The sequence below is a fragment of the Heptranchias perlo genome, chromosome 1 (assembly GCF_035084215.1).
Source record: "Heptranchias perlo isolate sHepPer1 chromosome 1, sHepPer1.hap1, whole genome shotgun sequence".
Lineage (NCBI taxonomy): Eukaryota > Metazoa > Chordata > Chondrichthyes > Hexanchiformes > Hexanchidae > Heptranchias > Heptranchias perlo.
This window is the reverse complement of record NC_090325.1, coordinates 174,529,493-174,546,197: the sequence shown is the minus strand read 5'-3', so window position 1 is coordinate 174,546,197 and position 16,705 is coordinate 174,529,493. Positions and strand designations below refer to the sequence as shown.

Sequence of the window (16,705 nt, the reverse complement as noted above, 5' to 3'; positions counted from 1 at the left end):
GAGGAGCTGGAACAGGTGCCACGCGCATTCTCCACAATAGCGCAGTGGATGGAGGAGTCCAACTCCCGCATGAGTGGAATGGTGGCTCAGGTACGGGAGGGAATCTCTGAGATAGTGTTGCAGGGACGAGAGCAATTATCTGAGATAGCGTCGCAGGTAAGTGTGGGAATGTCTGCGATGGACAGAAGGCTAGCCACCGTTGAGCTTCATGCACGGCTCACAAATGAGTCCATTCAGGCCCTAACAACGGTCATTCGGACTCAGGGTGAACAACATTCTGCCGCCTTAAACAGGCAGGCAGATACACTACCACTGCCCTTACAAGGCATCACACATGTTCTCCAAACTGTTGTCCAGCAGAGTGGTAGGAGTGATGTGGCCCGGGCCCAGTGGAGGGATGATGGCGAAAAGGGACATGGAAGTGGGAACGCCACTCAAAGCGCTCCCACGTCTCACCCGTTGCCCCTCTCTCAACCAGTACCCACAATACTGCCTCCTCTCCAGGTGGCTGGGTCTGCCCCTGCATGGTTGCAGGTGGAGCAGTCTTTGGAGGGGCCCTCACGGGCTCCAAAACCCAGAGGGCATAGGCCCAAAGCACCTAAGCAGTCAGGGCATCAACATGAGCAACTTGCCACTACACCTGCTGCAGCCACAAGGGATGCACCACGTAGAAGCGCTAGGAAGAGAAAGGCTAAGGATTTGTGATCACGAAGGGTATGCAAAAGGGTGACTGACAGATGGTCATGTTTTTCATTTATATTTGTTTTTTTTATATTCACATTAAATGTTATCATTCTCACCACCACTGCCATGTCTTGCCCATTCTTGACTGGCTTTTGTGATAGGGCCCTTTCATGAGTTTCACCATGAACGGCGACACTTGATGCTACCCATTGGGCCATTTTACAGTGGGTGTATGTGTAGTTACAGGACTGTTTTGTGCGGGGGGTGTGGGGGGGGGGGTGCTGGAGTTGCCGCTGCTCTTTACAGGTGGAGCGAGGACTGAACTCTTGACACTTTCTGATGTTAGGAGAACCGTTCATATATGAGTGACTCCCTGGCCTCACGAGCAGCCAGGTGAGCCGCTGCTCTGCCCATGGGTTGGTCCTCCTCCTCCTCCTCCTCTGCCTCCTCCTCCTCCTCAATGTGAATGGCAGATGTGGATGGGGCCTCCTGAAGAGGCACCCCTCTGTGTGGAGCCCTGTTGTGCAGGACACAACACACTGCTATAATGCGTCCCACTCTGTCTGGTGCGTATTGAAGCGCTCCCGCAGAATGATCAAGGCACCTAAATCGCATCTTGAGCAACCCTATAGCATGCTCAATTGTAGACCTGGTGGCGATGTGGCTGTCATTGTATCGATGCTGTTGCTCGGTGATGGGGTTCCTCAGAGGTGTCATGAACCACATGTGCAGAGGGTATCCCTTGCCCCGAGGAGCCAGCCCTTACGGGTGTTCGGTGCATGGAAGAGGGGTGGGATGTTGGATTCCCTCAGAATGAAGGAATTGTGGCAGCTGCCAGGGAATCTGGCGCACACATGAAGGAATCTTTTGTGCTGGTCACAAACACGCTGAGTGTTGATGGAGTGATACCCCTTTCTATTGATGAACAGTCCTGACTCATGTGGAGGTGCTCATATTGCTATATGGGTGCAATCGATTGCACCCTGCACCCGTGGGAAGCCAGCCACAGTGTGGAGTCCCACTGCCCTCTCCGTCTGGATGAGATCGTCCATGGGGAAGTTGACATACTGCGAGGCTCTGCAAAACAAGCCTCGCTGACCTGCCTTATGCACTTGTGTGCAGACGATTGACAGACCCCGGCGATGTCCTCGGTGGCACACTTGAATGATCCAGAGGTGAAGAAGTTGAGGATAGTGGTCACTTTAACTGCGACGGGTAATGAGATGACACTCGGCACAGTCGGGAGCAGCTCGGCATGAAGGAGGCTGCAGATTGTCTGCGGTCACCTGACAACTCACTCTGAGCGTCCGTATGCACTGCTCCTCAGAGAGGTCCAGGAAGCTGAGCCTTGGTCTGTAGACCCTGTGGCAAGGGTAGTGCCTCCTGCAACGTTGCTCTCGCTGTTGTTGCCCTCTGTGCTCCTGTGCAGATGTCTGTGGCGCAGCACTGTGTTGTAGAGTTCCAAGTGGCAGAAGTGCATGCCGTGACTGGCGAGGCTGGTGATGTTGCTCGTCCTCAGATGTAGTGGTGAATGCAGCCATGGCGCCCCCCATCCTGACGTCATTTGAGGGGGTCCGAAAAGTTGGTAAATATGTGTGAACAGAAGAATTCTGAGTAGAAACTAAGAATTTTCAGTGAAAACACAAAGATCTCCCAGTCAAAAGTTTGTCCGAAAGAACTGAGTGCCCTGCTGTAATAACTCAATTTTTATCCCTATCTGCCAAAGAAGCATTTGAATATCCAACTGGCTGCCCGCTGAAACATGTCTCCTACGACGTGGAGTGTTTCCCACAGCACGGGAAACACGCTGAGGCTGAAGGAAAATCAGTCCCCTGCCTCAGTGACCATGAAATTGACTAATTCAAATACTTCAAGTATCTAACTAACTGTCTTAACTGTTTTAATTGCCGGTGGGACTTCCGCATTTGTGAGGTACGTGCTCACACAGACGCGTCTGTGGGGAACCCAGACGTTGGCGGGTTGGAGCCGGCTTCCTAACCCGCTCGGGATTTCCCCAATTTACGGAGCCCCAACGCACCCGCACTTTGATTCGAAAATCGGGGCCAAGGTGTTCAGGAAAGATAGGGAAGGAAAGAAAGGTGGGGGGCAGCGGCTGGCAGTATTGATTAAGGAGAATATTGCAGTGCTGGAGAGAGAGGATGTCCTGGAGGGGTTAAGGACAGAATATATTTGGTTAGAGTTAAGAAACAATAGAGGTGCCATTACACTACTGGGGATATTCTATAGGCCACCAACTAGTGGGAAGGATATAGAGGAGCAAATTTGCAGGGAAATTACTGAGGTGTGCAAGAGCCATTGAGTAGTGATAATGGGGGACTTCAACTATCCTAATATAGACTGGAATAGTAATAGTGTAAGGGGCAAAGAGAGGAAGGAAATTTGAAGTGTGTTCAGGAGAACTTTCTTGACCAGTACATTTCCGGCCCAATGAGGAAGGAAGCATTGCTGGATCTGGTTCTGGGGAATGAGGTGGGCCAAGTGGAGCAAGTGTCAGTGGGGGAACATTTAGGGAACAGGGATCATAGTATCATAAGGTTTAGAATAGTTATGGAAAAGGACAAGGACCACTCTAAAGTAAAAACACTCAATTGGAGGAGGGCCAATTTCAGTGGGACGAGAACAGATCTGGCCCAGGTAAATTGGAATCAAAGAATGGCAGGCAAAACTGTAATTGAACAATGGGCGGCCTTTAAAGAGGAGATGGTTCGGGTACTGTCTAAGTACATGCCCATGAGGGAGAAAGATAGGGCAACTAAAACCAGAGCTTCCTGGATGACAAAAGAGATAGAGTAAGATGAAAAGGGGGGTATGACAGATGCCAGGTTGATAATATAAGTGAGAACCAGGCTGAATATAGAAAGTTCAGAGGGGAAGCGAAAAAGGAAGTAAGAGGGGCAAAGAAAGAGTATGAGAATAGGCTGGTGGCTAACATAAAAGGGAATCCAAAAGTCTTCTATAGGCATGTAAACAATAAACAGGTAGTAAGAGGAGAAGTGGGACCGATTAAGGACCAAAAAGGAAATCTACGCTTGAAGGCAGAGGGCATGGCTGAGGTACTAAATGAATACTTTGCATCTGTCTTTACCAAGGAAGAAGATGCTGCCAAAGTCACTGTAAAAGAGGAGGTAGTTGAGATACTGGATGGGCTAAAAATTGATAAAGAGGAGGTATTAGAAAGGCTAGCTGTACTTAAAGTAAATAAGTCACCCGGTCCAGATGGGATGCATCCTAGGTTGCCGGGGGAAGTAAGGGTGGAAATTGCGGGGGTACTGGCCATAATCTTCCAATCTTCCTTAGATATGGGGGTGGTGCCAGAGGACTGGAGAATTGCAAATGTTACACTCTTGTTCAAAAAAGGGTGTAAGGATAAACCCAGCAACTACAGGCCAGTCAGCTTAACCTCCGTAGTGGGGAAACTTTTAGAAACGATAATCCAGGACAAAATTGTCCCAGATTGTCACTTAGTGTGGATTAATTAAGGAAAACCAGCATGGATTTGTTAAAGGCAAATCGTGTTTAACTAACTGATTGAGTTTTTTGATGAGGTAACACAGAGGGTAGATGAGGGCAATGCAGTTGATGTGGTGTATATGGATTTCCAAATGGCGTTTGATAAAGTGTTGCATAATAGGCTTGTCATCAAAATTGAGAGCGGGAAGAGAGTCCGAGAGGTGAGCGTGGTGTAAAAGGAGAGTCCGAGAGGTGAGCGTAGTGTAAAAGGAGAGTTGAGAGCGAGAGGAGAGTCCGAGGCGGGAAGAGAGTCCGAGAGGTGAGAGCGGTGTAAAAAGAGAGTCCGAGAGGTGAGCGCAGTGTAAAAGGAGAGTCTGAGAACGAGAGGAGAGTGCGAGAGCGGGAAGAGAGTGCGAGAGCGGGAAGAGAGTGCGAGAGCGGGAAGAGAGTGCGAGAGCGGGAAGAGAGTGCGAGAGCGGGAAGAGAGTGCGAGAGCGGGAAGAGAGTGCGAGAGCGGGAAGAGAGTCCGAGAAGTGAGCGCAGTGTAAAAGGAGAGTCCCGAGAGGTGAGCGTAGTGTAAAAGGAGAGTGGAGAGTGAGAGAGTCCGAGAGTGGGAAGAGAGTCCGAGAAGTGAGAGCGGTGTAAAAAGAGAGTCCGAAAGGCGAGCGCAGTGTAAAAGGAGAGTCTGAGAGCGAGAGGAGAGTCCGAGAGTGGGAAGAGAGTGCGAGAGCAGGAAGAGAGTCCGAGAAGTGAGCGCAGTGTAAAAGGAGAGTCCCGAGAGCGGGAGGAGAGTCCGAGAGGTGAACGCAGTGTAAATCTAAGGCAAGTCTTGGCAGCAGAGCTCGCACCTGTGATATGCTCCTCCTGCACTATGTGGGAAGTCATGGACACTACAGGTGTCCCTGGCGACCATGTCTGCAGGAAGTGTGTCCAGCTGCAGCTACTGGCTAACCGCATTTCGGAGCTGGAACTGCGGGTGGATTCACTGTGGAGCATCCGCAATGCTGAGATTATCGTGGCTCGCACATTCAGTGAGGTGGTCACACCACAGGTAAAGATTACGCAGGCAGAAAGGAAATGGGTGACCGCCAGGCAAAGTAAAAGGACTAGACAGGTATAGCAGGAGTCCCCTGGGGCCATCTCCCTCTCAAACAGATATACTGCTTTGGATACTGTTGGGGGAGATGGCTTATCAGGGGAAAGCAGCAAGACCCAAGTTCGTGGCACCACGGGTGGCTCTGCTGTACAGGAGGGGAGGAATAAGAATGGCAGGGCTATATTGGTAGGGGATTCAATTGTAAGGGGAACAGATAGGCATTTCTGCGGCCGCAAACGTGACTCCAGGATGGTATGTTGTCTCCCTGGTGCTAGGGTCAAGGATGTCACGGAGTGGCTGCACAGCATTCTGGAGGGGGAGGGTGAACAGCCAGTAGTCGTGGTCCATAACGGTACCAACGACATAGGTAAAAAAAGGGATGAGGTCCTGCAAGGTGAATTTAAGGAGTTAGGAGATAAATTAAAAAGCAGGACCTCAAAGGTAGTGATCTCAGGATTATTACCAATGCCACGTAATAGTGAGTATAGGAACAGGAGAATAGACCAGATGAATGTGTGGCTGCAGGGATGGTGTAGGAGGGAGGGATTTAGATTCCTGGGACATTGGGACCGGTTCTCGGGAAGGTGGGACCTGTACAAGCGGGACGGGTTACACCCGAGTGGGACCGGGGCCGATGTCCTCGCGGGGGTGTTTACCATTGCTGTTGGGGAAGGATTAAACTAGAATGGCAGGGGGATGGGAACCTGAGCAGGGAGACAGAGGAGGGGGAAACAAGGATAGAAACAAAAGACAGAAAGGGAAGAAGCAATAGTGAAAGGCAGAGAAAACAAGGGCAAAAAACAAAGAGGGCTATAGTGCAAAATAAAACTAAGATGACTAGCAATCTTAAAAAGACAAGTCTAAAGGCATTGTGTCTTAATGCGCGGAGCATTCGCAATAAGCAAATGAATTAACAGCGCAGATAGATATTAACGGTTATGATATAGTTGCGATTACGGAGACATGGCTGCAGGGTGACCAAGGATGGGGAACTGAACATCCGGGGTATTCAATATTTAGGAAGAACAGGCAAAAAGGGAAAGGAGGTGGGGCAGCATTGTTAGTAAAGGAGGAAATCAATGCAATAGTGAGGAAGGATATTGGCTCGGAAAATCACGATGTGGAATCTGTATGGGTGGAGCTAAGAACACCAAGGGGCAGAAAACGTTGGTGGGGGTTGTCTATAGGCCCCCAAACAGTAGTGGAGATGTAGGGGAGGGCATTAAACAGGAAATTAGAGACGCATGCAAGAAGGGTACAACTATAATCATGGGTGACTTTAATCGACATATAGATTGGTCAAACCAAATTAGCAATAATACTGTGGGGGCGGAATTCCTGGAGTGTGTACGTGATGGTTTTCTAGGCCAATACGTTGAGGAATCAACTAGAGAACAGGCGATCCTAGACTGGGTATTGTGCAATGAGAAAGGATTAATTAACAATCTTGTTGTGCGGGGTCCCTTAGGGAAGAGCGACCATAAAATGATAGAATTCCTCATTAAGATGGAGAGTGAAGTAGTTGAATCCGAAACTAGGGTCCTGAATCTAAATAAAGGAAATTACGAAAGTATGAGATGCAAGTTGGCTATGATAGATTGGGGAACTTTACTAAAAGGAATGACGGTGGATAGGCAATGGCTAATATTTAAAGAACGTGTGCAGGAATTACAACAATTATTCATTCCTGTCTGGTGCAAAAATAAAACAGGAAAGGTGGCTCAACCGTGGCTTACAAAAGAAATTAGGGATAGTATTAGATCCAAAGAGGAGACATATAAAATTGCCAGAAAAAGTGGCAAGCCTGAGGATTGGGAGCAGTTCAGAATTCAGCAAAGGAGGACAAAGAGATTGATTAAGAGGGGAAAAATAGAGTATGAGAGTAAACTAGCAGGGAACATGAAAACTGACTGTAAAAGCTTCTATAAATATGTCAAGAGAAAAAGATTAGTGAAGACAAATGTGGGTCCCTTACAGTCAGAAATGGGGGAAATTATAATGGGGAACAAAGAAATGGCGGAACAATTAAACACATACTTTGGTTCTGTCTTCACAAAGGAGGACACAAATAACCTCCCAGAAATGTTAGGGAACCAAGGTTCTAGTGAGAGGGAGGAACTGAAGGAAACCAATATTAGCAAAAAAAAAGTGCTAGGGAAATTAATGGGGCTAAAGGCTGACAAATCCCCAGGGTCTGATAATCTACATCCCAGAGTACTAAAGGAAGTGGCCCTGGAAATAGTGGATGCATTGGTGATCATCTTCCAAAATTCTATAGACTCTGGAACAGTTCCTACAGATTGGAGGGTGGCAAATGTAATCCCACAATTTAAAAAAGGAGAGAAAGAACAGGGAATTACAGACCGGTTAGCCTAACATCAGTGGTGGGGAAAATGTTAGAGTCTATTATAAAAGATGTGATAACAGAACACTTGGAAGGCATTAATGGGATTGGACAAAGTCAGCATGGGTTTATGAAAGGGAAATCATGCTTAACAAATCTACTGGTGTTTTTTGAGGATATAACTAGTAGAATAGATAGGGGACAACCAGTGGATGAGGTGTACTTGGATTTTCAGAAGGCTTTTGATAAGGTCCCACACAAGAGGTTAGTGTGCAAAATTAAAACACATAGGATTGGGGGAATATACTGGCACGGATTGAGAATTGGTTGACAGACAGGAAACAGAGAGTAGGAATAAACGGGTCTTTTTCCGGGTGGCAGGCAGTGACTAGTGGGGTACCGCAGGGATCAGTGCTTGGGCCCCAGCTATTCACAATATATATCAATGATTTGGATCAGGGAACTAAATGTAACATTTCCATGTTTGCAGATGACACAAAGCTGGGGTGGAATGTGAGCTGTGAGGAGGATGCAAAGAGGCTCCAATGTGATTTAGGCAAGTTGGGTGAGTGGGCAAGAATATGGCAGATGCAGTATAATGTGGATAAATATCCACTTTGGTTGTAAAAACAGAAAGGCAGATTATTATCTGAATGGTGATAGATTGGGAAAAGGGGAGGTGCAACGAGACCTGGATGTCCTTGTACACCAGTCGCTGAAAGTGAGCATTCAAGTGCAGCAAGCAGTTAGGAAGGCGAATGGTATGTTGGCCTTCATTGCAAGAGGATTTGAGTACAGAAGCAGGGATGTCTTACTGTAGTTATACAGGGCCTTGGTGAGAGCACATCTGGAGTATTGTGTGCAGTTTTAGTCTCCTTATCTGAGGAAGGATGTCCTTGCCATGGAGGGAGTGCAACGAAGGTTTACCAGACTGATTCCTGGGATGGCAGGACTGACGTATGAGGAGAGATTGGGTCGACTAGGCCTATATTCACTAGAGTTTAGAAGAATGAGAGGTGATCTCATCGAAACATATAAAATTCTAACAGGACTAGACAGACTAGATGCTGGGAGGATGTTCTCGATGGCTGGGGAGTCCAGAACCAGGGGTCACAGTCTCAGGATACGGGGTATGCCATTTAGAACCGAGATGAGGAGAAATTTCTTCACTCAGAGGGTGGGGAACCTGTGGAATTCTCTACCACAGAAGGCAGTGGAGGCCAAGTCATTAGATGTATTCAAGAAGGAGATAAATAAATTTCTTAATGCTAAAGGGATCAAGGGATATGGGGAAAAAGCGGGAACAGGGTACTGAGTTAGACGATCAGCCATGATCATTTTGAATGGCGGAGCAGGCCCGAAGGGCCGAATGGCCTACTCTTGCTCCTATTTTCTATGTTTCTATGTAAAATTGAAGCTCAAAGACTAAAAGGGGCAGTGGCAGCATGGATATGAAATTGGCTAAGTAACAAGAAATAGAGAGTAGTGGTAAACATTTTTTTTGGGACTGGAGGGAGGTATACAATGGTGTTCCCCAGGGGTCGGTACTAGGACCATTGCTTTTCTTGACTTTAATGATTTGGACTTGGGTATTCAGGGCACAATTTCAAAATTTGCAGTTGACACAAAACTTGGAAGGGTAGTGAACAATGAGGAGGATAGTAATAGACTTCAAGAGGACATAGACAGGCTAGTGGAATGGGCGGACACGTGGCAAATGAAATTTAACACAGAAAAGTATGAAGTAATACATTTTGGTAGGAAGAACGAGGAGGAGCAATATAAACTAAAGGGTACAATTCTAAAAGGGGTGCAGGAACAGAGAAATCTGGAGGTAAATGTGCACTTATCGTTGAAAGTGCCAGGGCAGCTTGAGAAAGCGGTTAAGACAGCATACGGGATCCTGGGCTTTTTAAATAGAGCAATAGAATACAAAAGCAAGGAGGTTACGATGAACCTTTATAAAACACTGGTTCGGCCACAACTGGAATAGTGTGTCCAGTTCTGGGCACTGCACGTTAGGAAGGATGTGAGGGCCTTGGAGAGGGTGCAGAAGAGATTTACTAGAATGATTCCAGGGATGAAGGACTTCTGTTACGTGGATAGGCTGGAGAAGCTGGGGTTGTTCTCCTTAGAGCAGAGAAGGCTGAGAGGAGATTTGATAGAGATATTCAAAATCATGAAGGGTCCAGACAGAGTAGATAGAGAGAAACTGTTCCCATTGGCGGAAGGGTCAATAACCAGAGGACATAGATTTAAGGTGATTGGCAAAAGAACCAAACATGAACATGAGGAAAAACTTTTTTACACAGTGAGTGGTTATGATCTGGAATACTCTGCCTGAGGGGGTGGTGGAGGCAGATTCAATCGTGGCTTTCAAAAAGGAATTGAATAAATATATGAAGGGAAAAAATTTGCAGAGCTACGGGGAAAGGGCAGTGGAGTGGGACTAGCTGGATTGCTCTTGAAGAAAGCCAGTATGAACTCGATTGGCTGAATGGTCTCCTTCAGTGCGGTAACCATTCTATGATACTATGATAGGTGCTGTTATCCAGTGGCCAGATTGCACAGAATGACAAGTTTATACAGACTTTATCCATTACAAACGTGGACATAGTAATAGAAAAATTGGCACAAAAAGTGTGTCAAAAACATGACAACAGGAAGCACACAGGCATAAGATTTTTAACATATTATAGGTTTGAAAAGAAGATTTACATATACATTATGTTCAAAGGTTTATATATATCATAGAAGAAATATTCAACTTTTTACATACACACTACATATAGATTACATATATAAATATATTTACTATACAATTTATATATTTCACATTAATTTATTTTGATTTTTTTTCTCAAATCTCTACAATTATATACTAATTGGTTGGGAGGAAGGAGACAGAGTAGGGATAAAGGAAATGTACTCTGATTGACGGGATGTGACAAGTGGTGTTCCCCAGGGATCTGTACTAGGGCCTCAGCTTTTCACCATATATATCAATGACTTGGATGAAGGAATAAAGAGTTGTAGATCCAAGATTGCAGATGGCACTAAGTTAGGAGACACAGTAAGTTGTGTAGATGGGAGCAGGAAGTTAAAATTAGAGCTAGACCATTCAGAAGTGAAATTAGGGGCTCGATTTTAGGGTCGGGTTTCCGGCGGGTTACCAGCGGGGTGGCCCCGAAAATCCCGATCTCCGGTCACGTGACCGGATCGCGACGAAATCCCGGCCACTTCCGGGTACCGCGCTGACGTGCGGGGCTGCGCGCGCAAGCCCCGCTGGTGGGAATCCCGCAGGCAATTAAAGCCAGCGGGGTTCCACTTGAGAGTACTTAACTTGCTCGTTGTGGTCAGTTAATGAGCTGAAGCAGCTGTCAAAAGAGGAAGTGTGGGATTTTAGGTTCAAGGCAGTAAGTTTCCCACACTGGGGGAAACAGACTCCCTCCAACCAGGCGTGTTGCAGCCAGCAGCCTGTGGCAGGTGCCAAGGTGCGCTCCACGGGGGAGAGCCCTCACCCACGCAGGAGGCCACCGCGTCACATAGGGCAACCCCTGCCCCCCACCACCCCCCACCAAGCCAGAGGACAGACCGACACGAAACCGCAGCCCACGTCCGAGGAACCACACACCTACCCTGCACAACCCCTCAGACCAACACCTGCCAGTTGGGTGGTGTGTGGACACCCTCGGAGGACGAAGAGCATGACCAGCACCAGCAGCCTCGCAGTCCACACCGTCCGCCGCAGAGACGTGGATCCCCCCAACACGGTGTTGTTGCACGCCCACCTGCACAGCAGGAGGGAGGGCTACCGCAGAGAGAGACGCGTCGCAGAGGGCACTACCCTCGCCACAGGGTCCACAGACCGAGGCGCAGCTCCCCGGACCTCTCCGAGCAGCAGTGCACAGGGAGGCGCAGATTCGCTCGACATGTAGTCGTGGAGATCTGCAGCCTCTTTCATGCCGAGCTGCTCCTGGCTGGCCCCAGCACCAACTGCTTACCTGTCGCTGGCAAAGTCACCACTGCCCTCCACACCTTCTCCTCCGCATCCTTCCAGGGTGCAGCCGGCTACACCGCCGATGTCTCTCAGTCGTCTGCGCGGACGAGCCCTGCAAATACACCTGCACCTACTCTGCAGTAACACGATGGGTGGCATCAGTGGTGGGTCCTCATAGTGATACCCAGGAGCGGGCATTATTGGACACAACGGACAGGATTCGCGGTGACATGGCAGTGGTGGTGTCAATATAGTGTGTGCTGTTTGTTGCTCTGAAATTCAATATGGGTAACACCCATGACAAACCCTCAGACACCCTTGTGCACCCCCTTCATGCTGACGAGACGTTTGCCTAACGCTGCCTACTGCACATATGTGATGCATGCCCTGTGGCTGCAGCACAGGTGGTGGCAGGTTGAGTGAGGCTGGCCGTGAGGGAGATGCACGAGAGGGTGAGTATGGGATGGAGCAATGCGATTGTATGAGGAGTGGGTTGCGTGTTAGTGGCAGGGTGAGTACTGGCGAGGTGAGTAGGTGGAGGTAAGATGAGGACGGGGTGTGAGTGGGTATGAAGGGTGATGTGACAAAATAGTGTTGGTGGTGCCGAAGGAGATTTGGGGTGGGGGCAGTGTTGTGGCAGACGGAGTGTAGGGGAAAAACTTCGTGTTCTCACTGTGGCGGACCTACTGCGGTCATTGCAGCGCCTCCTGCACTGTATGCAGGTGGGCCATATGTTGGTGGCGCAGGTGACCCCCTCTGCCACCTCGAGCCAGGCCTTCTTGGTGGCAGAGGCAGGCCGCTTCCTCCTGCCCGCCGGGGGGAAGATCTGTGTCCTCCCCCTCCTCCTCACCCCATCTGATGATAGCTGGGGTGAGGCATCATTAAACTGGGAGCAGCCTTCCCCCTGGGCTGCTCCATGCTGCAATTTGTCCCATTGGTTGCAGCATCTGTCAGTGGAGGACTGCCCCTTTAACTAGAGAGCCTCCAGCTGACAGATCGTACTGCGCATGCGCAGCCCGACCGACGCGCAGGCCAGCGCCGTGGACCCCGGAGGAGCAGGTAATTGATTCCGATTAGTGTGTTGCCTGCTACGATAGCGTGGGCAACCCACTAATTTCGCCGTCCGCGTTTTCGACGCTCCCGGAGGACCACCCGCTGGGAACCCGCAGGCCTGCTAAATTCGAGCCCTAGGTAGCACTTTTTCACACAAAGAGTGGTGGAAATCTGGAATTCTCTCCCTCAAAAGGCTGAGGATGCTGGGTCAATTGACATTTTCAAGACTGTGATCAACAAATTTTTATTAGGCAAGGGTATCAAAGGATATGGATCAAAAGCAGGTAAATGAGGTTGAGGTACAGATCAGCCATGGTCTAACTGAATGGTGAAACAGGCTCGAGGGGCTGAATGGCCTCCATCTGTTACTATGTTCCTATAAAAACTTTCTCATATACAATTTGATCCAAAACATTCATTTTAATATAATCCCTATATAACTCCATTATATCATCTAATCCTCCTTATCAAGCAAAACATTGTCTAATTTCCCATGACCAATATCAAGGGTCATCTATAATAATATAAAATCAAAGTATTACATATAAATAAGGACAGAATGTTATGACTTTAAAATAGGGACTGAATTATATCTGCAAGTCCTGGTCCAATTATCCTTCACCCTCTAATCACGTTTCAACTGAAAACTTGGTCTTGACTTTCTAATGCCATGGGAGATTGACTGGTAATATATTTAACATCTTGAGTCTGCATGCATTTCCAAGTTTTTCCGTTATAAATTTGCATGTCCACATTTATAATGGAAACTGCCTATGCAATCTTGTCACACTGCAGTTACACCATCCTACCAACAGAGGTTGCTGCAGCATAACCACTGGCAAGGGGGTGTAATTGGAGCGTGACAAGTTTACATAGGCAGTTTCTAATACAAATGTGAACATAAAAAATTATCGTATAAAAATAAAGAACAAAATGTATGGCTTTAAAATGGGGACCGAATTGTGCCTGTATGCCCCGGTCCAATTAACTTTGCCCTCTAACCCTAGTTCATCTGAAGACTACATTTGGCCTTGACTGCTCACGTGCAATGCTATGGGAGATTGACTAGTATGTAACATAACCCACACTCCCATAGATCTTCCAAGTTACTCATGTCGAACCCAGCCACGGATACAGGCCAATACACATATTGAAGAGTTGTATCTGACTTGCCCTCTACCCCATCCCCCATCTCCCGCACCCAGAGCACATAGCATACCAACACATAAACTCATCCATTCCTCTCCTATAAAAACACATTCAACTCTTGTTATCAGTTATTCTGAATTGTTATTGAATTTTCACAATGCACTTACATAAAACAAAGAAATAAATTGAATTCATAAGAATAAACTAAAACTGTTGACCACTGCAGCAACATTCCAGCTGAGTTAATCTATTAACCAATAGCTATTATGTTCTGTCTTGTTTACAGACTGGTTAATATATAATTATGAAAAAATTATCTTTTGTATTTAGAATATTCAGACTACACTATCTTTACATCATAATGTTTCAAATACAGTATACATGTACTTAAAATTAATTTACTAGTGTCCACCTATTCTATCTATAACAAAAATGACTTGGCAGAAGCTTAAAAAAAAGGTACAAAGAATAAAACTTATTGGTAGTTATTTAAAAGGACTAAGGGTAGGGAGAGAAAGATGGCTCCTTTATGCATTCTTCTACAGAAATTAAGAACAGTGTGTTTTGCGCTAAAAACTGCAGTATATGATAAAGTGTTGATATCATAGTTAAATCATTATTATTGAGGAAATAAAGCTTAATTTTGTAGCAAACAATCTGGTAAGTGAAGGTATTTAGTAAATATACAAAGCCAATGATTTGAAATATCTACAGAATTTCTTCTTCCCCCCTCCCCCACCCCACCAAGATAAATATACCTCATCAATGTCTGCATCAAAAGTAGAGACCAATTCTACTAGGAACTGGATCGCGTCTGGTGTCAAAAGGGTTTGAAATTCCACTTTCAGAGTTGGAGGAGGTGGCTCGATCTCCACTCCAGTTACTGTCTGCAACATGACAAGAGTGCACAACTTAGTGCAAGAAATTTCCAGCAAACTACATAAGGGTGTAAAACAATTTTTCTTATACAGCAATACTTTTCATTGCATTAGAATTCTTAATTTATAATATCTTAATTTATATTATATCTTAGCTTTTAAAAAATACAACAGTATCATTAGAAAGAATATTATTTTAAAGCAATGTTAAAACAACAACACTATGCAATCGAATAATTCCCATCTATAAATTAAGTTACTAAATGGTTTTTCCCTATGATCGTGCAACTGATCCTCCTCCTGACTGCAGGGTAAGTTTGAATAAAGAAAATTAAACCTCAAGATAGAATGTAAGTTCTAGTTTGGATCAAAACTACTATTAAAACTTATCCCCAGTTAAAACAAAAATAATTTACCGACAGTGATAGGCTCATAGGTGATAGTAATCACACAGATGCCAAAAAATTATGTTACCATTTACAGTGGATTTTATAAAAGTATAAAGTCTAACATTTACTGGTGTGACACTCCTATTGCACAAGGTCCAAGAGATCCATTGCAATCAGAAATAGCAGCCTAACAAATAGATAACTTATGTTTGTCTTAATTAATGACTACAACCCTGCAACTCTACATGCCTTGTGACTCCATTCATTTGAATCTGTTAAAACAAACTGCTTTTCATACTTACGGTAATTTGTTGTATGTTTGCTGCCATATTCACTGCAGTTTTCTCGACTGAAGAAGTTGGGTTTTGCTGATTGAGGGTTTACATTTACTTTCTGTGTTTGATCTGCTACGTTTCACAAACTGAGTCCAATGACCTTCAATCTCCAGTATCATCCCACCAGAATTTGTTTGCTGCCAATGACAATTCAACTAAAAACAAAACTGAAGAAATTGTTGTGAATTTAAATAATATTCACATTATAGATATATAATTCATTAATATTTTGCATGAAATTACAATATTTACTGATAGATCTTTGATAGACATGGAGTGGTAGCAATGCCCTTTGTTATCTAATTTTTAAAAAAATCATGTCAATGTTCTGCTTTTTCCTTTCGCTCCTCTCCTAAACGCAGTAACATAGCTGGGATACAGGGTGCTGACTTGCCTACATAGCAACAGTGACTTCAAAAAGTAATTAATTGGCTAAGTAGCACCTTGGAGCATCCTAGGGATGAGATAAGGCATTACATAAATGCAGCTTCTTTCATTCTTAATGGCCCTTCAATACATCGCCCAAATGGCCATACTTCCTGTGTGAGCCTGAACATTGAGGGGTAGATTTTCATCTGTACTGTCAGGATGTTTGAGCAGAGAGAACATGGCAGAGTGACCTGGTAACAGAGTAAGCTGGGAACAGTGTGAAAATAGTACTTCTAAAACAGAAACTTGGCTAGCATAAGAATTCAAGCGCGAGTAGCGGTAAGCAGTGGATATGTAATTGAGAACGTCAGAGGTAATTTTCAACTTTGGCCTGGCCAGGAAACTGATGATTGTGGATCGGCCGCCTGTTATACACTATTGGCGTCAGTGGAAAGGAAAATCAGGTGGGTATATAACAGGCTGTTCGCTACCGCCAGTTTCCTTCCCATGCCGAAGTACAAATTTACTCCCGTTGTGTTTTTTTGTATGCTTTTTTCCCTCTTTAACTGGACTGAGTGAGGTAGGAACAGAGTGAGAACAGTACTTCTAAAGCAGGAATTTGGCTAAAGTGAGAAATAGGTGCAAAGGGGGAAAGAAGAATATTGTAGTATAACTGAAATTATAAATAGATAAAGAATATAAACTTAAAACTTAACCATAACTTAACTAACATTTATAGTAAGAATGGCAGCACGGGAAGGGACAGTGATGTATATTTCCTGCAGGATGTGTGAGTTTTGAGTAGCAGACTTTGACTCAAACAAACATATCGACAGGAAGTATCTCCAACTGAAATTATTTGAGGTCAAGATCTAAGAACTTGAATCCGACACATCAGGGAGGGACAGAGGTTTTTGGAGCAAGAGATTCAGAGGGT

General features: G+C 45.8%; 1 protein-coding gene across 2 annotated transcripts in view; it reads right to left on the bottom strand.

Moving 5' to 3' along the window:
• Nucleotides 1-16,705, bottom strand: part of ugl (ureidoglycolate lyase) — a 71,477-nt gene that overhangs the window by 46,570 nt on the left and 8,202 nt on the right. The window contains exons 2-3 of one of the 2 annotated variants that reach the window (XM_067994055.1): nt 15,367-15,566; nt 14,556-14,684 (exon numbers count right to left, since the gene is read on the bottom strand). In XM_067994055.1, the coding sequence (XP_067850156.1) occupies nt 14,556-14,684; nt 15,367-15,393 (156 nt within the window). In that variant the 5' untranslated portion in view covers nt 15,394-15,566. Of the gene's footprint in view, nt 1-14,555; nt 14,685-15,091; nt 15,181-15,366; nt 15,567-16,705 lie in introns of those variants that run through there. The other variant, XM_067994063.1, reaches the window with a different exon arrangement.